The sequence below is a fragment of the Mirounga leonina genome, unplaced genomic scaffold (assembly GCF_011800145.1).
Source record: "Mirounga leonina isolate KUSES-001 unplaced genomic scaffold, KU_Mleo_1.0 Mir_366, whole genome shotgun sequence".
Taxonomy (NCBI): domain Eukaryota; kingdom Metazoa; phylum Chordata; class Mammalia; order Carnivora; family Phocidae; genus Mirounga; species Mirounga leonina.
Genome location: NW_023270709.1, coordinates 26,747,028 through 26,767,023, shown reverse-complemented (window position 1 = coordinate 26,767,023; position 19,996 = coordinate 26,747,028). Strand labels below are relative to the sequence as shown.

At 41.6% G+C, this 19,996-nt stretch overlaps 2 protein-coding genes across 2 annotated transcripts; one reads left to right on the top strand and one right to left on the bottom strand.

Moving 5' to 3' along the window:
- Positions 1 to 493: 493 nt before the first annotated feature.
- LOC117997489 (histone H2A type 1-C) lies at positions 494 to 8,150 on the bottom strand. Its single transcript, XM_034985813.1, has 2 exons — positions 7,555 to 8,150; positions 494 to 737 (listed from the first exon to the last, which is right to left on the bottom strand). Exon 1 carries the CDS (start codon positions 8,067 to 8,069, stop codon positions 7,677 to 7,679), a length of 393 nt encoding a protein of 130 aa, XP_034841704.1. The 5' UTR covers positions 8,070 to 8,150; the 3' UTR covers positions 494 to 737; positions 7,555 to 7,676.
- A 207-nt stretch (positions 8,151 to 8,357) lies between these two features.
- On the top strand, positions 8,358 to 9,801 carry LOC117997490 (histone H2B type 1-C/E/F/G/I). Its single transcript, XM_034985814.1, has one exon. It carries the CDS (start codon positions 8,409 to 8,411, stop codon positions 8,787 to 8,789), a length of 381 nt encoding a protein of 126 aa, XP_034841705.1. The 5' UTR covers positions 8,358 to 8,408; the 3' UTR covers positions 8,790 to 9,801.
- The last annotated feature ends 10,195 nt before the right edge of the window (positions 9,802 to 19,996 follow it).

Genomic DNA, 19,996 nt, shown 5'->3' with positions numbered 1-19,996 from the left:
GCTAAGGCCATATCGTTTCCAAGGCAAAGAACCAGAGTCCAACCTGAGGGTGACTGGTTGCTGTTCATGGTCCACAATCCCAGCAGAATAGAAGGATGCTTCCAATTGTGCTGTAAATCAGAGTTTATCACTCTAGAATTGTTTATGTGCCCACCAACAGGGGACGGGTTCCAGAACCAAGATGCAATGACACAGTACAACCGCACAGGACAGTGTACAGAAAGCTCCCTGCTTGCACATCTGGAAAGTTCTCCAAGATAATTGTTATGGAAAAGAACAAGTGCAGAATAGTGCCTACAGTCTGCCGTCTTTTACCAGTGAAGGCAGGGGTTTGACTCACATCTGTATGAACTAGCAATGGGCAGATGCATAAGAAAATGAATGATTGCCTAGTGGAGTAATCCAGCAGGGGAGTGGAGTCTCAATATAGACCTTGTTATCGTGATTTGTTTGAACCCTCTGAATATATTACTTATTCAAGACATTAGACATATTTTGTACTAAAGAGAGCTTTCCTTCAGTAATGTTTTCTCTCCCTTTACTGTCCTTATCCCCAAGGCATACAGGTGCACACAGAGAAATAGACCCAGAGTAAGTTTTCAAAAGGCAAACATTTGCAGGTGCAGAATCAATCAGTGATGTCAGAATCCTGGCATCCGTCCATTTATTTCTGAGAACTGATGAGTTTGACAGACACTCTGGACCCAGACATCTTTGCAGGGAGAAGCTTTTGAAACCTAAGGCAAGAGTAGAAACCAAAGTAAATGTAGTTAAGAACTTCTTTCTCAGCCATCTTCAACACATGCAGAAAAACTTACAGGCTCATTTGTGGTATCAGCCCTTCTCAGTTCCTCACAGAGAAACTCCCCAGGGTCAGAGGACCCAGGCTCCCAGGGAAAATCCTCTCATTTTGCTCTTGAGGTTGGGTTGCCAGATTTGGCAAATAAAAATGCGAGACGCTTAGTTAAATCTGAATTTCAGATAAATCACCATTTTTCATTTAGTATAGTATGTTTCATGCAATATTTTGGAGCATAGGTAGTCGAAAACAATTATTTGTTGCTTATCTGACATTCAAATTTAACCGATCATCCGATATTTTATTTTATTATTTTATTTTTTAAAAAAGAGTTTATTTATTTTAGAGAGCGAGTGAGTGGGGGCGGGGCAGAGGGCGAGGGCGAGGCAGAGAATCTGCACTGAGCGCAGACCCTGAGATCACCACCTGAGCCAAAACCAAGAGTCGGACACTCAACTGACTGAGCCACCCAGGCGCCCAGGAATCCTATATTTTATCTGGCAACCCTATATCATCAGGTGCCACCTGGAGGAAGTTGATTAAGTGCTCTTGAACACATTAGCCCCGAAGGACAGGGAGTACCTAACTCAGTGCTCCCGAGAGAACTTTCTGTGGTGACGGAGGTGTTCTGTATCTTTGTCACCCAATACAGTAGCTATTGGCAACTTGAAATGTACTTCGTGCAACTGAGGCCTGAATTTTTCACTTGATTATTTTATTTAAATTTAAAATGTGACCTGTGGCTGGTGGCTACTGTATTGGACAGAGCAGCTTTAGAACCAGTCATGCATCTCCCTCTAAACTGAGCCACTGGAATTGAAGACAAGTGGTGGCTAGCAGGGTATATAACCCAGGAATCAGTGCTCAAGTCCCTGCAGCTTAGTGATTATTCCATTTCTGTGCAGATATAAGTTTTGTTGTCAACACATTCGTTCTGAGCATTTACTGAAGATCTATTATGGGGGGAGGAGGTGAAGTGCTAGGTTATAGAGACAAGGAGGGTAGAATTCTTCAAGAAACACCCTGGAGGTGAGCGTGTTAACTGGATAATCCTGGCATTAGAATGTAAAAACCAGCGAGGCCTTCTGTGCAGAGCAGACATTGTGAGTGGATGAAAAAGCACTGATTTTGTCACACACACCAGCTGTGGGATTCTTTTCTTTCCTTGATTCTAAGCAAACATTTAGTAACCACAGACCTGGTAGCATATTAAAGAGGATTCTTTTATGCATGATATCAGCCAGCGGAAAGCAGGCCCTTAAAAGAATTAAGGGCTTCCTGAGGGTTATCATGAGACATCAAGCCTGGAGAGATGAGTCCACAGAGCTGGGAAAAGGTAAAGTGCAAAGGCAAGTGGGCATACTTCCCCATTTCACTGCATGCCTGGTAACTGCGGAAGGCGGGCAGGAGAGGTATGGACAATGGTTAGTGGGCAGACATCTTTCCACGGAAATTCAGATAACCATGTGTTCGGCTCAGAGAGGGCTTTCTGGGCTACAATATCCATTCCCTGTTCATGTGGCAGAGTTGAGTGGCCACCTCTGCTGGATGCTGGGAAGTCACAGCGAGTAGACAGACCAGGTCCCTACCTCATGGAGGAGAGGATGTAACGGGGAGAGGCACACAGCAAGGGATCCAATCAATAAAATCTTGGGCTGTATTTTAAAGGATCTAAATAGGGCGATTGACAGAAAGTGATCTGAGGTGGGAAATGAGCAGAGAGAGGTTACTTTTTTATTTTACTTTTTATACTTTAAGTTACAAACTTAATACATGCTCATTTTAACGCTTTACACTCAGAAATTTATGAAGGTTAACCATTTCTCCTCATATAACCTTACATCGTGGGGCTTTTGTTTCTAGATGGCAGACACCCTCTTTTCCAACTGTCTAATTTTTTTTTCCTCTTTGGTTTACTTCTTTATTTATCTAGTACTAATTTGTTGTATAAAAGGCCAAGTGTCTAATAATACACTTAAATAGATATTGCCAGAGAATTTTTCAAAAGATTATAGGCAGTGGCAAATCTTCCTCATCCTTACTAGCCCCGTGTATTACTGGTTTTGGTATCGCATTGTTACTGTGGTATACAAAACTGACTTCACTACTAGAAAGGTTAACGTTTTGTATCCCCCTCATAAGCACTGGCCATTTGAATTCAATACAAGATACAAAATATCCTGTTTAGTCATTTTTGTCTATTATATTGTGTCTTAAATCTCCTTTTGGCTTATGTGGTTTATGTCTTTTCTTATATGGTTTTGTGTTTCCTGCCTTGCTTGATAACAACACTTCCCCCTCAAAACACACACACACACAACTGAGGTTAAAGTGTTTCCGGAAATTTAATCTAATGTTTGTGTTTTGTATTCAGACCTGTAGTCTGTCTGGATAGGTCTATTTCAGAGGGGCTGTCTGAAGAAGAGCTGAGGCCTGAAGGGGGAGAAGGAGCTTGCCAGAAGATGCGTCGGAGAATAGGTATTTTCAGAGAAAAAGAGTGCCAATGGAAGCGTCCTGAAGCAGCAAAGAGCTTGGCAGGAGGAAAGAGACCAGTGTGGCTGGAACAGAGAAATGGAAGATGAAATCCGGGAGGTGGGCAGAAACCAGGGGTGGTCATGGGGGGCCCTTTCAGGTCATGGTAGAGAAGTGTGGAGAATACATCAAGACACACGTTGGGGTGTAGGTGACATGATCTACAGATAGTTTGGATGTGTAGAGATGAAGGGAAGGGAGCAAGGCTCACTCCTAAAATTTTGGCTGGAGCAAATGGATTTATGGCCGTGTCACTTCCTGAGTTGGAAGGACAGGAGGAAATAAGAGGCTTAGGGTGCACAGTGTCAATTCCTATATCTTAGACATATTCTGGTTGAGAAGAGAGTTCCAAGTGAAGGTGTTAAGGAGAAATGCGTATACACACACATTTGCACGTCAGGGGAGAGGTCAGGGCTGCAGATGTAAACTTGGAAGTTTACTAGCTAGACTTTGAAACTGCACTATTGATGAAATCATCAGGAATAAGAACTAGTACCAAGCTCCAATTTTCTAAAATTTAGAACACGTGATTGTCCGGCCTTATTGAGATCAATCTTTAATGCAAGGACAATTTGTCGTGGTGTCAGGTCAAGCCAAGTCCTTCCAGCTGTGGCTATCACTAAAGGTAGGAGGACACGGACTTGCTCACCTGCCACTGCCTGGTGTCCCTGACGATGAGGAACGTGCTCAAGGTTGAAGCTCCAACTGGCAGACAAACAACATATGGCAAAGAGTCTGAAGCTTAGCACACTTGCTTCTTTCACAAGGAGCCCCAACTCTAGTGATGTGCATTAGTCCTAAGCCCTAAGGGATGCTGGTCCTTCACCCTGCCCAGAGTACAACTCAAGCAAATAGCTGCAATGTAATGCAGTCCAGTGAAGTCTATTTTTAATGACCACACCAATCCCATGCCTGCAACTTCACTTTATTTTCAAGTTCAGTATGCATGGCGAATCCTCAGTTAAATCCCTAACATCTTCTAATAGTACACATGCATTATATTTGACAGGAATATTTACATTAATAATATAACTTAGGATCAAAATGACAAACCCTTAGATGGTAATGCAATTGACTTGAAGATACATACAATTTTTTAGAACTAATTATAAAATGTCTCATCCTCATAAAAAAGAGTTCCAATGATACATAAAAAACTGGTAAGTGACTATACGGTGGACAGAGGAAAGGAAAACTGCATAGATGGTTTGGAAATGTAAAAAGGGATTTTCTAATTGGTGATATCGTGTCATACTGATCTGCTTTGTTGAGAATGCCCTATATAACCAAATAATGATTCTGTCTTAGCCTCACACCTCAGTAAATCCCTGAGGTCAACTTCTGTCCCTGGTGTCCAGGTGCCTTCAGTAATTGGAAGGCCTGGGTTTATCATTCTCATGAACTTGTCCCAGTTGAAATGGTGCTCCCCAGGACCCTTGAGGCATGGCGGCTGGAGACCTGCTCACTGCCTGGAAACCAACTGAAGCTACTGAGAATTTATTGCTCACTGGAGAATTTTCCAAAGACGTAACTAGGGCTTTTGGATATAAACAGTGATGTTTCAAACTAGAAGGAAAAGAAGCATGTTGGAGAGGGGGAGCTAGGACACATCTGTGAGGAATGTGCTCTCGAGAGCCTTTTGGCAGTAGCTCTTAGGTAAGAGCTGGTCAATTGGCACCTTCGGTATTTCTTTGAAGCTCTCCAAATAAGATGCTAGTGCAAATTAGATTTTCAGAAGGGATTTTCTACTGGAAAGAGAAGATGTTATTAGCAACCTGTTAGTCTGGTGTCTAATTAACGTCTCCTCTGGTAATAAACCAACCTCTAGAACAAAGTGCTTCCTGATGGCCACTGACTCACCTCAACATTTACACAATGCCCCATTTTCAAGTGTTTATGGTATGGCAGGGTCTATGCTGACTATTAACAATTTAACAAGATGGGATCTTTGACTTTAAGGAGGTCTAGCAGAAGATGAAACAAAATTAACACAAAGTATTATTCAGCAACCAAATACAAGGTTTTGTTACTGGAGCCCAGAGGGGAGAACTCAAAGTCAAATCTTCTCTAACTCCTTCATTCACCACGAGAAATTAGTTTATCAAGTCCTGTAGCTCTTGACCAAACCATCTCCTGATTTGTCCCCTTGTTTCAAAAGTGTATTTACTTCCCCCTGGGTTTACAGTGCTAACACAGGGCCAAGATTCACCTTCCTTCCTCCCTTTATGTAGATTCCAGGGAGAACACCTCTCCTCCTTCCCTTAAATTCTTTAGTTTAAGATGCAATTGGTAACGTTCTGGTATGTGGGCAAAGTTAACCCATTATGTCTTGAGTTTTTACTGGTTTCTTTGTTCTGACAATAATCTCTTAGGCAACAGTGTTCACAGAACAGCCAGAAGTCAAAAGTACTGGCTTCCTGACCTTGGGACTTAGACAAATTGTTATGCTCTGTTCCTGCTTCCTCCTCTTTAAAATCAGGAAAGGGATAGCACTTACCGATGGACTGTTGGGTTTAATGAATTTTCTGGAAGCACGTAGAACTGTGTCTGACACAGTAATGCTTAGTGCTAGCCATTACCCTTGAGTGCCCGTGCTCCAGTTTCAGAACCCACACTGCTGAGCCTACTCATTTCATCAGGAGATGAGCGGAGGTGAAGGAGTAATGAAGCAGGGGGAGGTTGAGCACCAAGCCCAAGATCACACACCTGGTCAGTGCTGGAGCGGGGTCCAAAGCAACCTTTGGAAGGTTAATGAAAAGGATTACTAGGCTCATATAAAGCAATCGGACCTAAGGATCCAAGTTCTCCAGCATACAAGAAATTCTGGGTGGAAAGAACGCGGTCCCCTGAGCGGAAGGGTCTGGAACCCTGTGAGGCAGGACCTCCCCCGAGTGAAGATTCTCAGCCCCGCTGCCCATTAGAATCTTCAGCAACCCCTCTGGAAACTCTAACGTGTGGCCATCAAGGTGCTTACTTCCTTTTCCGCCACTTTGCCTTCACCAAACTCCCAGACAGGAGCCACTTTTGTCCCTGCTGACAGCAAGTCCAAGGGAGGGGAGGCGGGGCTGGGGGAAGAGGGGAGGCGGAAGGGGGTGGAGGAGCAGGAAGGCGGGGAGAGGGTGGAGGCTCCTGCAGACCACTCCGCAAGCGTCAACATTTAGCAAGTGGGAGGCGCGTCCGCGATAACCAGCCTCTGTTTAGATTCTCTCCCCACCGCACACGTTCGCATTTGAATGCTCCAAACGAACGATCCCAGAAAATGCTTCAGTGGGAGCTCAAGGAGCGTTTGAAAAAGAGGTTGTTTTTGCTTGGGCCGCCCGAGTCTCTGCGCGCAGAGGCGTGGGCAAACCAAGGCCCACTCATTCTCCGAAGCCTAAACCAAGTCATCCTGAAGAACCACTTGGGTGAGACTCGACCCTAGAAAGTAAGATCGTAGGGATTTTTGTACGGTCCCAGATTGCCACTTTTGGGGCTGGAGCAGCTAAGTTACCGGATCCTTAGTAGCAAATGCTTTGGAGAGGCCTGTGGCCGGGCTTTTATCTTGTTTCCGGGCTGCCTTAGGAATCTAGGTATGTGAACCTCTTGAAATGTATTAATTCCTGTTCGTTTTATGTCAGGCACTAATCTAGGTTAGGGGCTTTAAGTGGCTTAATTGGCACAAAAATCTGATGACACCATCAATCTAACTCCAGTTTACGGATGACAAAGTTAGAAACTAGCCCCGGAGATTAATTTGTAAACGGGAAGAAGCTGCAATTCGAATCTGAATTCAGCCAGTATTCTGAGCCACCTTATATTAACGCAGGGAAACCCACTTTTCAGAGGCCCCTTTCCAATGCTTCTTTCGGGTGATACTTTGAAAACTAACGGGAGCAGAGCCTAACTCCTTTACAGGATTAGTTAAGGCCGGTTGCTTGCAGCCTAAGACGAGGAGTCCAAGAGGGTTTGGCCAAGGAAGTTACCATGTTACTCGGTTAAGTTTGTCTTCCAGAACATCCGAGTTAAGTTTGCAAAACAAAACTCAGAGACGGTGGAGTTCTGCTTTTAGGCCGTTTAAGTTGGGCCTTACTCGACCGCTTGGTATGCATGGATTAGTGAAGTCAGTAAATACATGCAATTATTAGATCAAAATTAATTTGCAATTTCCCAGTGGTTGAGAACACCCTCAGCTTCTTAAAGCCTGAAAAGCCTCAATATCTTATTCTCGGAAAAAGTTAACTTACCTTTGCCTATTTATCTCTTTAACTTAAAAGAATAGTATTAGCTCTTCCATTGAATTGGTGGGGGGCTCTGAAAAGAGCCTTTGGGTTTGAAATCGTTTCCGGAAACTAAGATGCTTGCCAAATCACTTGCCCTTGGCCTTGTGGTGGCTCTCGGTCTTCTTGGGCAGCAGCACGGCCTGGATGTTGGGCAGGACGCCGCCCTGCGCGATGGTGACGCGGCCCAGCAGCTTGTTGAGCTCCTCGTCGTTGCGGATGGCCAGCTGCAGGTGGCGCGGGATGATGCGCGTCTTCTTGTTGTCGCGCGCCGCGTTGCCCGCCAGCTCCAGGATCTCGGCCGTCAGGTACTCGAGCACGGCCGCCAGGTAGACGGGCGCGCCGGCGCCCACCCGCTCGGCGTAGTTGCCCTTGCGGAGCAGGCGGTGCACGCGGCCCACCGGGAACTGCAGGCCAGCGCGAGAAGAGCGGGACTTGGCCTTGGCGCGAGCTTTGCCGCCTTGCTTGCCGCGTCCGGACATCGCAGACTCGGAACGGGAGCGTCAAGACAAGAACACTATTCGCCTGGCAAGACAGACCTAACAGTGAAGTAGGTAGAAACATCGCTGCTTTTATAGGCATTTCCTGGGGAGTAAGTCCGGTTGTCTGATTGGCTAGTAACAAGACTCAGTCAAGTAGCCAATAGAAAAGCTCTATTTCCATACCTCATTTGCATAGTTCGGCCCATGGATGACTGCCTTGCTGCTTGTCTTCCAATGAATTAAGACGCTGTCTGCATCCTTCATTAGCATAAAAGCTCTATAAGTAGCAGAGATTCGCTTTCTACCTTCATTTCACTTCGTGTGTTCTGAGGCTTTAAAATGCCTGAACCCGCCAAGTCGGCCCCGGCCCCGAAGAAGGGCTCGAAGAAGGCGGTGACCAAGGCGCAGAAGAAGGACGGCAAGAAGCGCAAGCGCAGCCGCAAGGAGAGCTACTCGGTGTACGTGTACAAGGTGCTGAAGCAGGTGCACCCCGACACGGGCATCTCGTCCAAGGCCATGGGCATCATGAACTCGTTCGTCAACGACATCTTCGAGCGCATCGCGGGCGAGGCGTCCCGCCTGGCGCATTACAACAAGCGCTCGACCATCACGTCGCGGGAGATCCAGACGGCCGTGCGCCTGCTGCTGCCCGGGGAGCTGGCCAAGCACGCCGTGTCCGAGGGCACCAAGGCCGTCACCAAGTACACCAGCTCCAAGTGAGCTTGCCAAGTAAGCCCCTTGTGATCCCAACCCCAAAGGCTCTTTTCAGAGCCACCCACATGTCCACTAAGAGAGCTGTAATCCAACCCTTAAATTTTGCATGGTGGGGTTGGGGCAAAGTATCCTACCTTAATTAGAAAGTCACTACATGGGGAGGAATTTCTAGCTTCTCTTAAGAGTACCATGGCAGTACTGAGCATAAGTTAATGTTAATATCCTATTACTCTATGCTTTTGGGGGTCATCTCCGTGAAAACCCATGCTGTTTTGAGTCTCCATGCTCAGTCTGCCATAATTGGTCTGATGCATCTGAGTTTAGGAATTTGTGATCTTTATAGGTGGCTTATGTTAAGTGGTTAGCATCGACCTACTGCTTTATTAGACTCCTCCTCAAAATTGCTGGGTAACTTGTCTCCAAGGGAGGCTGAACTGAAGGCAAGTACTAGGGGTGTAGAAATGAGGTGGGAGGATAGGAAGGACGTCTTTGAACTTGGCATAATCAAAACCTTCCAGTAGAGAACTTTTCACTGAACAGATATCTCAGGCTGGGAAATTACAGTTTAAGCACTTTATTCATGAACTTTGCTCCAGGCAAAGATTTTAAGGTGAAAGAAGCACTTTCTCCCTTTGTCTTACCCAGGTCTAGAACACATTTCAGTACTTAGAGGAGTGAGTGAAGTTTACTTTTTCCATTAAAAACATGGGAAAATACAGGGAATAAGTTTTGTTACAAAAGAACATAAAGACTTGTACAATTTTGGATAAAACCTTACGTGATGTAGATTACCAAGTTACTTAACATAAGGTCCTCATGATCTTAAGCCTGCAGTTTTCATTAACACTTGGGAAGAATTCTAAAGGCCTGCCTGGCCCTAGACAGGCTTCCACTGGAGCACAGCTCTGGTTGCCTAACTTGGAAGCGTTTTGACCTAGTTAAGGTGGAAGTGCAAATGCAGGACAGTTGCAGGTGTTTGTCATACTAGCTCCTCAGCCAAACTCTAAGGTTTGCGGAGTCCTTCAAAAACTGAAATTGGACTTTTTTTTTTATCCTTATGTGCTTAGCGAACCTGCTCAAGGACTGATGGTCCAATTCAGACTGACCTGCCACCTAATCATGTTACCCAAAAAATGTGCAGATTCACTATTACCAGGCTGACTACAAGGTTTTTGGTTTTTGTTTGGTTGTTCCCTTTTGTTTTCCTTCTGTTCTCCTCCTTTTCTCTTATATAAATTCTGGTTTGCCTCTGTTGGGTGGAATAATTCTATAGCTTGTTCTCCCTTCTATACAAGTGAAGGGCAGGCTAATCATTAACTACTTGGCCATTTATTTCTGAAGATTTCACCAAGACATTGTTTACCTAAGTCCTGCCATAGGAATCAATAGAAATGTGTGACCTGGAGAAGTTCCTTTTCTAGCCCTGGGCCGTTTGAGTTTTATGCTGATCTGCCTTTGGCTCTTGCATGCTGAAATGTATTCTTGCCCAAATTTGTTTCTCATTTTGGCTCTTATTCTGAGTGCACTCTGTCAATTGGTGACACATTAAAACGGTTTTATGTCAGATCATGAAGCGATTACTTAGTGCCTGAGGACAGACAATCTGAAGTCTACGGCATTTGTTAATCTTTTCTGGGTTGTTTGTGTTTGTCTGGGGATTCTGGTATTCTCTGGCATTTGAGAACACATGAACAGGAAGTTGGTGTTTTTCTTTCTGGCCTTTAATGTGATCCACAGGGTTTGGTGTTTTGTGTTTGTATGCTGTGGGTTCCTGAAATGAAAGATAAGAGTCTCGTTCCTCCTTTCAAATTGGTCTTTTCTTGTGTTTACTTATTATGTGTCCAAATAGTTGTCCATATCTGCAAAAATAGGATTTCTGCTTCAAAGATAATACAAATATAAAATGGCAATCTGGTAATAACTTTTGACTTTAAGAAAGTGGTTAGGACTTACAGGAGACTAATGACAAGAGAGAAAACCAGTTAAACCAAAATCTCCAGCCTGCAGAGGCCTGTCTCTTGCTCTGCAGAAGTCTCTAAAGTGTATGCTTCAATAATTCCATGTCCCTTCAGGCTCTTTAAGTAAGGTTAGAGAGAAGTGCGAAGAAACATGGTATTATAAATCAGATTACTGACTCAGACAAAGAGAAGGCTTCCAATACCCTTATAAAACAAACATTTAATAGTTACTAAATCTTAATGTGTTTATTGTGAGAGCTAGGGCACTGGAAAGTAGAATTTCCTACAAAACTTAAAGAATTTACTCATGTTCTCAACAATGGTGTTTGCTGAGAGATCTCTGATCTTCATTAAATTTGTTTCTTTTTTTTTTTTAAGATTTTTATTCATTTATTTGAGAGAGAGCATGAGCAGGGGGGAGGGCAGAGGGAGAAGCAGATGTCCCGTGGAGTAGGAAGCCATTCATCGCGGGGACTCAATCCCAGGGCCCTGTGATCATGACCTGAGCTGAAGGCAGACGCTTAACCGATTGAGCCACCCAGGTGCCCAATTACACTTGTTTCTTAATTACTCTTTTTTTTTTTTCTTAACTGATCGACATACTTAAATCTGTGGCTCTAGTTTTGTTGTAGGAAAGACGTTAAGGTTCGAAGCCGACGGCCAAGAAAGAATTCTTGAGACATCTTTGGTGCAAAAGGGTGGTTTTATTAAAGCACAGGGACAGGACCCGTGGGCAGAAAGAGCCTCGCTGGGGTCATGAGGAGTGGCCCATTGTATACTTTCAAGTTGGGAGGGGGTTAGGGATAGTAAGTCTCTAAGGAACTTTGGAAGCAAGGTTTCCAGGACCTTGAGGGGGCCAGCTGTTGTTGGGGAAAGGTCATTTATTACCCTCTAATAGAACCTTAGTCATGAGACTCTTCAGATGTGTATCGGTGGGCCATATACTTGGGGGACGATTGCCACCACGTATCTTGCCGGGTAGAGATAAAGGAAGTTTCCAAAAGAATTTTTATATGTTAAAGTAGGCTTCCAGGACCCTGGGGTGGAGGGTTCGGGCTAGGATTGCCTTTGCCCTTAGCAAAGCATTAACGTCGAGGCAGCTGAGTCCCTAGAGGAAGGTCTCTTTGCCTGTTTCAAGGACTTGTCAATGGGCTGTAGATAGTAAGGAAATTTAATAATTTTTCTTCTGCCTTTGTTTCCCACATCAGTTTTATCTACTTTAAATTTTATTCTGGTTTCACAATTAACTCCTCTAACTTGCACAATGATTGAGAATATTTTCTGTTTTATGAATACAAATAATTTTGAGCAAGTCGTCCACTCTATCTCAGCAGGAGACTAATAAGTTATAATGTAAACTAAAATTTTAAATGGCTTATGTAAAGACTAAAAAACACAATTTAAAGTAAAAGAAACTAAGAGCTAGAGAGTATCATGCTAAGCAATATAAGTCAGTCAGAGAAAGACATTTATCATATGATTTCACTCATATGTGGAATTTGAGAAGCAAAACAAAGGATCATAGGTGAAAAACAGAGAGAGGAAAACCTCTTAACTCTAGAGAACAAACTGATGGTCACCAGAGGGGAGGTGGGTGGGGGGATGGGTTAAATAGGTGATGGGGATGAAGGAGGGCACTTGCTGTGATGAGCACTGGATGATGTATGGAAGGGTTGAATCACCATATTACACCCGTGAAACTAATATTACACTGTATGTTAATTAACTTGAATTTAAATAAAAACTTAAAAAAAAGAGAGAGAGAAACTCAAATCAAAATAAAACTTCTCTTGATGCTTTAAATGTGCTTCCTCTTTAAATTGTAACTCCGAGAAAACAGGAAAGTTTAACTGTGAATTTAATTAGTGGTTTTAGTTAACAGGTTATAGGATAAGAAACAAAACAGAACTTCTCTATTATTTTTGAACAACTTCAAATTTTTAGTTCATGATATGTAGTTTTATAGGAATAAGCCACATATTTTTTTTTTTATTTTTTTTTTAAAGATTTTATTTATTTATATGAGAGAGAGAATGACATAGAGAGCATGAGAGGGGGGAGGGTCAGAGAGAGAGGCAGACTCCCTGCTGAGCAGGGAGCCCGATGTGGGACTCCATCCTGGGACTCCAGGATCATGACCTGAGCCGAAGGCAGTCGCTTAACCAACTGAGCCACCCAGGCGCCCCTAAACCACATATTTTTAATTAAGATAACTTTTTGGATAAATTCACTGGCTTACTAATCTTGTTTTAAAAATGGCTTTATGTCTTTTTCTTTGTTATTGTCATGATGTAAGAATAATGTTAGCACGATATTCTAGTTCACACAAGTCTGGGGTTTATTTTCTTAAAAAAAGAAGAAAACAACCCGAATTAATTTGAATTTACTAAACTTCTTCCACTAGGTTTACTGGTTAGAAGAGTTAAAATCATTTTATTTAAAATTACACATCTGTAAATTATGCATTGAGCTAAATTAAATCACAATAGATAATGTCATTTTTCAAACAGTTCGATGTTTATAATGTTGCATACAACATTTGCATACAAATTTGCAAATCACAAAAAATGTGTCAGCTTAAATGCTGAATTCATAATCTATAGATAACCCTAAGAATTTAGATGAACATTAAATTGAGTACATTAATGCCTAATCTTTGGATACCTGGACAATTTCTCAATTAGAGGGTGCAAAATATGCATCCCTAAAAACAATTTGATCTGTGCAAGGCTTATATTTTTACACAGTTTAGAATGATGCTAGATTAACAAGTTAGAGAACATGTAGATGCCTTAGGAGAATGGAATTAGATGTGTTCGGTTTTGCCACTTTAAATGTGTAAAAGCGAATGTAATGTGTATGCTTGGCCCAGAGGCCCTGGCAGGTTGGGACTGCTTCCAGTTTCCTCAGGCCTATGAGGGAACACAATCGCCTGCTTCTTCTAAGGACTGTTGTTAACACATACGGTTTTGGTCCTATTAATTATTTTAGCTTCAGAGAAACACAGATATGCATACAAGATAATGGATGTGTTTAGTTTGTTCATTTATTAGGAAGTTGTTATAGTTTGTTAATGAAGTAAATTCAGTGTGATATGTGTTATTATATTTATGCTGCTTAGTTAAATATACTTTAGAAGTGAAGTCAATGGCTTTGAATTTATCATTCTATGAATTTATCATTTTATTTATCTGTGGTTTTATTTGTGTATATCCAAACACATGCACAGAAAGGCTTACTAGGGTTGGTTAAAAAACAAACAAAAAACACTATAAGGAAGAGAAAAACTCAGGATTCACATGGACTTTCAATATATTTTTTGCCTTTGCCAAGCTTGAAATTTCTAACAAGTGCTTTACCTCACCTCAAGAATTTGCTGCCATCGCTTTATGGGTGTTTTACATTTCACTCTACAATATGACTGCGGCCAGTTTCTTGTTTTTATATACCTATGATTTGTGTTTACATCTTAGTGTAATAACCAGCTTTCTCTGACATTTTTTTTCTTTTTTTTTTTACCTATCGTAGATTCAGCTCTAAGTACAAAATAGTAAAACCATTAAGATATCTTTTACACCAAAAAATATCTCTGGGCCTTCCTTGATAGTCATTGGGTAACCAACAATTTACCCCCACAACTTCAAGAAAGGAAGGATGATAAATTCATTAGGTGTATTTGGTATTTTTCAAATATTGATTGCCAAATCACTGCTCAGTCTGTTTTTTATATAATTCTTAAAATTTCCAATCTAAATCCAGCTTTCCAACTTCCTTCTGATAAGAGTAAATCCCATAACTTTTTTAAAAATTTAAATGCAATTAATTAACATAATAGTGTATTATTGGTTTCAGAGGTATAGGTCAGCGATTCATCAGTCTTATATAATACCCAGTGCTCATTACGCCAGGTGCCCTTCTTAATGTCCATCACCCAGTTACCCCATCCCCCCACTCCCCGCCCCTCCAGCAACCCTCAGTTTGTTTCCTATGATTAAGAGTCTCTTATGGTTTATCTCCCTCTCTGATTTTGTCTTGTTTTATTTTTTTCCTCTTCCCCTATGATCCTCTGTTTTGTTTCTTAAATTCCACATATAAGTGAGATCATGATAGTTGTCTTTCTCTGATTGACTTGTTTTGCTTAGCATAACACCCTCTAGTTCCATCCACATGGTTGCAGATTAAATCCCATAACTTTTTAACAACTGTTCTCACAAAGCTTGTTTTGTGCCAGTTGGTCTGATGTTCCACACTCATTACAACCTTGACATATTATTTGGTAATTAATTGTCCCTGAAGAATAATCCAAGTAGATTTTTACTGTTATGTTTTAACTTTAACTATTCTCTATAACCAATAACTCAGTCTATGTAATAGGTCAGATATGAGAATGTCACTTTGCTAGGAGCTCAAGGGTTGACATACTTACTTACAGTAGATATGCCTGGCGGTTGGTTGTTCATTTGCTTTCACTTGTATGAAAACAAAGGAGTTTTCTAACTTGTTCAGACGGCTCAGTCAATATTGGGGCAGGAGTCAGGAGAGGGTAATTACTCACGAGAGGAAAAGGAGCAACCAAAGAAAAACTGAGTAGTTAAAATTAAACCTAACGCTAAAGAAAATTCCCCAACTGCAATGCAAAAAACAGCCTTTCAAGGTTTCCTCACCATCAGTACTATAACAATTGTCTAGTCTGATTTCTAAAAATAAAATCGAACATAACCAGCCCTTCGATAAAAATTGACTATCACAAATCTCTCATACGGCTTCTGTAGCTCAACCGTCTCCAGACTTTATAATCATGTAACAAAAAACTCCAGTGATAAACACCAACCAGTTCAAATTTTACAAATATGTTGATTAGCCCAAAGACTGGACAAGTGATTGAATCTTGCGTTATCTCTAATCAGTATAAATTTCAAAACTATAAAGGTAGGGCAGGGCTTCAGATCACACCTCAAGAACCACGTGAACACATCAATTTCATGTTATTGTTAAAACATATGGATTTTTTCCCCCACCTGGTAATACCTTTACTACTTGTAAATGATAAAACTGAGATCTTAGGTAAATTACTTTCAAAAATCTGTACAAAAGCATTCTTATTGGACAGATCACATCAGTCCATATCATCCCCTACCTGTTGAGAAGATAATAGAAGAGACTTTATAGTAAAATTTGCCCCAAATAACTTAAACTTACTATGCCAGTACTTTACTCTTCATCCTAATAATCATGATAATGTGTCCATAACTAAAGATTCTCATAAATTCTTACCATTTGAAATTGTACCAAAGGATCCATGTGACTTGGTTTTTAACATGTTTTGCTTTGGGGCATTCTGATATTGTCAGATATTATCAATAACTAATGTTAGCCTCACTATCATAATTGAACAAATGGAAGCTACATTTGGAGAGAAGATGTCACCAGACACACTTCTATAAATTATACAATTAAAGACTATATTAAAATAGACTTCAAGAAGTGTCAACTTTAGAATGTGAGGGTGATCTGATAGTGACATCACCAGGGTTGATCTGGCTGATCTGGGTGGGTGGGTGGGCGGATGTCCCCTTCCTCCCTCACTGCTCCATGTGCTGCACGCTCCGTGGAGGAGGACGACTCTGGATGGAGGAGGACCTTTCTCCATGGAGGAGGACGACTCTGGATGGAGGAGGACCTTTCTCCGGTCAAGGGTATATGAGTAGCTGCGCTCCCCTGCTAGAATGTCCGGACAAGCTCTCAAGGTCCATTTGTAGGAGAACGTAGGGTAGTCAAGCTTCCAAGACTCCAGATGCATCCAAATGAGGCCCCGAATGTGGCAGTCTGCTTTCTAAAAAATTAAATAAATAAAATAAAATAAAATAAATGTCAATTTCATAGCAATGATGGAAAGGGCCATTTCCAGTACTTTTAACTAAAAGTATTGCTTTTACACTGCAGGACAGATGGATATTTGATTCCCAAACACAGAATTTCACCACTTGGATATACATTCTCCTTGGAAACACAATCCTGAGACTCATTAAAAGTTCTCCAGAATTCTGGAAGTAGGAAGCTTTCTCTTAAGTTTCTACAGATCAAGATATCTAGAGTAGACCACTTCTTCCTTCTTTTCCCTCCCGTGTTGCTGTTTTGTCTTTTTCTCCATTATCAGTCTTTCCAATGATTAGATTTTGGATTTGGTCTTCCCCAGTATTAAATAAAATAAAATAATAAAATAAAATAAAATAAAATAAAATAAAATAAATTAAATTCCTCAGAGCCTAGACCTTTACACCTTGACTAAAATTTCCTAAACCAGAATGGGTGCTACGTGGGTTATTTCTGACTACGGCTCAAATTACAATGGAAACAATAATTAGGAAAAATAATACTTGTTTAACTAAAATACATCAAAATGATCTTTGAGAACTATTCTTCTACATAAGACATGCCAGTTAAATACTTGGAGACTATATGGACTTCAAATACTTCTTATTATATTTGTGATTGCCCTCATACCTTTTTTGACCAAAGTGGGGGAGTTGAGAAATTCCAATGGCAGAGATGGTGAAGATATCACCTACCCAAGATGGAAGTGCAGACTGAGGGTTGGAAGAATATATTATGCAGAGGCAGCCTGTCACATACTCCACAGACAACCTTGAGAGTTTCTAAAGAATCACTTATTATTTTCTTTGAAAGTCCTCTTTAGTCTACGTTAGAACAGATTGTCCATACTAAAAATAATGCACACACATGACATCTCGTTCTTATTCTGCAGGCTTTTTCTCCCCTCTGTTATACAATCACCTTTTTTTTACTTGGTTGGATGAAATCTATCTATTGCTTGGCATACCTGCATACAAGAAAACAGTGTGCTAATAATTAACTAAATGTCTTTGAGTTACTGTTTGACAAACCTGCCACTCTGAGCCTGTAGGGTGGTAATAATTACCCATGAAAATGGGGCGAGGAGTAAATGAAACCGCAAATATAAAATACTTGTCCCAGAAACGGTATCATGCCAGTAAAATGGCTCCATGATGGAAAAAGTGTTGTCTCTAGAGATGGAACCTCCGAGTTTGACCCCCAGCTCACTACTTCTTAGCTGTGAGACTGAGGCAAGTCCACATTTCATCTCTGTGTGCCTCAGTGTCCTCATTTGTGTCTTGAGGATGATGGTAATAGCACCTATCTTCTAGATATTTGTGAAGATTAAAGATCTTTAATGCATAGAAAGCACTTTGAAGAGTGACTGGTGCAGGGTAGGTGCTCAGTGTCTGCTGATATTTGATAAGTTTCATTTATAACCTTCCTTCTACCCTTAGCCCCTAAGGCAGCTGATGACTGAAGATCTTGGTAAAAGCCGGTTTTTTCATAAGTCATGGGAATTTCACAAGTGATTTGATATAAAAAGAATGCCGACTGGGGCGCCTGGGTGGCTCAGTCGGTTAAGCAATGGACTCTTGGTTTTGGCTCAGGCTGTGATCTCATGGGTCTTGGAATCCAGCCCCACCCCATCTCAGTGCTCAGCAGGTAGTCTGCTTGAGGTTATCTCCCTCTGCCCCTCCCCCATTCGTGTGTGTGTGTGTGTGTGTGTGTGTATTTCTCTAAAATTAACATATACATCTTAAAAAAAAATGACAACTGATTCCACTGTGTTTACCTTGGTCCAAAAGATTGAAAGAAAATGCATTTTTTCCCCAACATATTTAATTACCTCCCTAGGCATATTCCTAAGGGCATAAAGAACCATTGCTCCATTTGTCTTGAGTCTTCCAGATTTGGAAGAGTGCATGGATTCCACGCTTTGCTAAGCAGTACCAGCAGTCCTCAATTAAAAGGCATTAAAAGTTTTTCCAAACTCACCCCGCGCCATCCAGGATGACTAAGCATAAAAATAAATTGGGCCAACTACACATCTGCCTGTGACCTTTCCTGCAAGACATTCTAGGCTCTGATGAAATTTTTCTGGACTCTGACAATCAACTTGACATATCTTCAAGTGCCCTGGGTTCATTACAATTTAGGAAAGAGAGAGTAAATTTGGAAAAGGAGGTACTTTCTTACTCTCCCACCACAGTTTTGAGGGGGGAAAAGTAAGGCTTTGGTTGGTTCAGTTTGAAGACTTACGTGGCTTTATCATTCCATAAGCAATTTGTATGGTACTTACTAGGAAGGCCTGTTTCATCTTGCTTTGGTTCTTCTTGGTATTAGATCTCCCAGCTGAAAAATTGGGGCTCCTGGGTGGCTCAGTTGGTTAAGCATCCAACTCTTGATCTCAGCTCAGGTCTTGATCTCAGGGTCGTGAATTCAAGCCCCACATTGGGCTCCACACCCAGCATGGAGCCTACTTAAAAAAAATTTTTTTTAAATATATATAAATATTGAAAATTAAAATATGCCCCTTTTACTGTTGGACTTGCTTTTACTGTTGGACTTGCTTAAACTTAAGTTGGGGTGATAGATATTGAGTACTAGGTTTAAAAACACACACACATCTGGGCTTTAATGCACTGAACTAAATATTATTTTTTAAAGTTGAAAAAAATGAATATAATCGTTTGTTTAAGAATTGGACAGACGGGCACCTAGGTAGCTCCATCAGTTAAACTACCCACTCAGTTTTGGCTCAGGTCACGATCTCGGGGTCGTGGGATTGAGCCCTGTCTTGGGCTCCATGCTGAGCTCAGAGTCAGCTGGGACTCTCTCTCCCTCTCCCTCTGCCCATCCCCCCCCCGACTCCCATGTTCTCACTCTCTAAAAATATATATATAAATCTTAAAAAAAAAAAAAGAAGTGGACAGAGCTGATGCAGGCTTTCAGCCCATGAATGGAAGGAAACCTGCTGGCCTCGAGGGCAGGTGAGAGATAGCTGGTAGGCATCAGGGTCAGCATTTGGGGAGAGTGCTCGGGGGTCTTGACTCTAAGGGTCAGAGATGGAATTTTGCCCAGTTAGTTCTAGACATAAATAAGCCTGAGTGGATTGGAAATTTTTTTCCCTATATTCTAAAATATACATATATTTTAGAGCAGTTTTAGGTGTACAACAAAATTGAGAGGGAGGCACAGATTTCTCATATACCCCTATCCCCACACATGCAGAGCCTCCACATTAGCAACATCACTCACCAAAATGGTCCTTCTTTTTTTTTTTTTTTTTTTTTGTACCAAGGATGAACCTACGCTGACACATCACAATCACCCAAAGACCATAGTTTGCCATTGCGGTTCACTCTTGGTGTTGTACATTCTCTGGGTTGGGACAAA

Coding starts and splice junctions, on each gene's coding strand:
- LOC117997489 (XM_034985813.1), bottom strand. CDS start 8,069: ATGTCCGGACGCGGCAAGCAAGGCGGCAAAGCTCGCGCCAAGGCCAAG.
- LOC117997490 (XM_034985814.1), top strand. CDS start 8,409: ATGCCTGAACCCGCCAAGTCGGCCCCGGCCCCGAAGAAGGGCTCGAAG.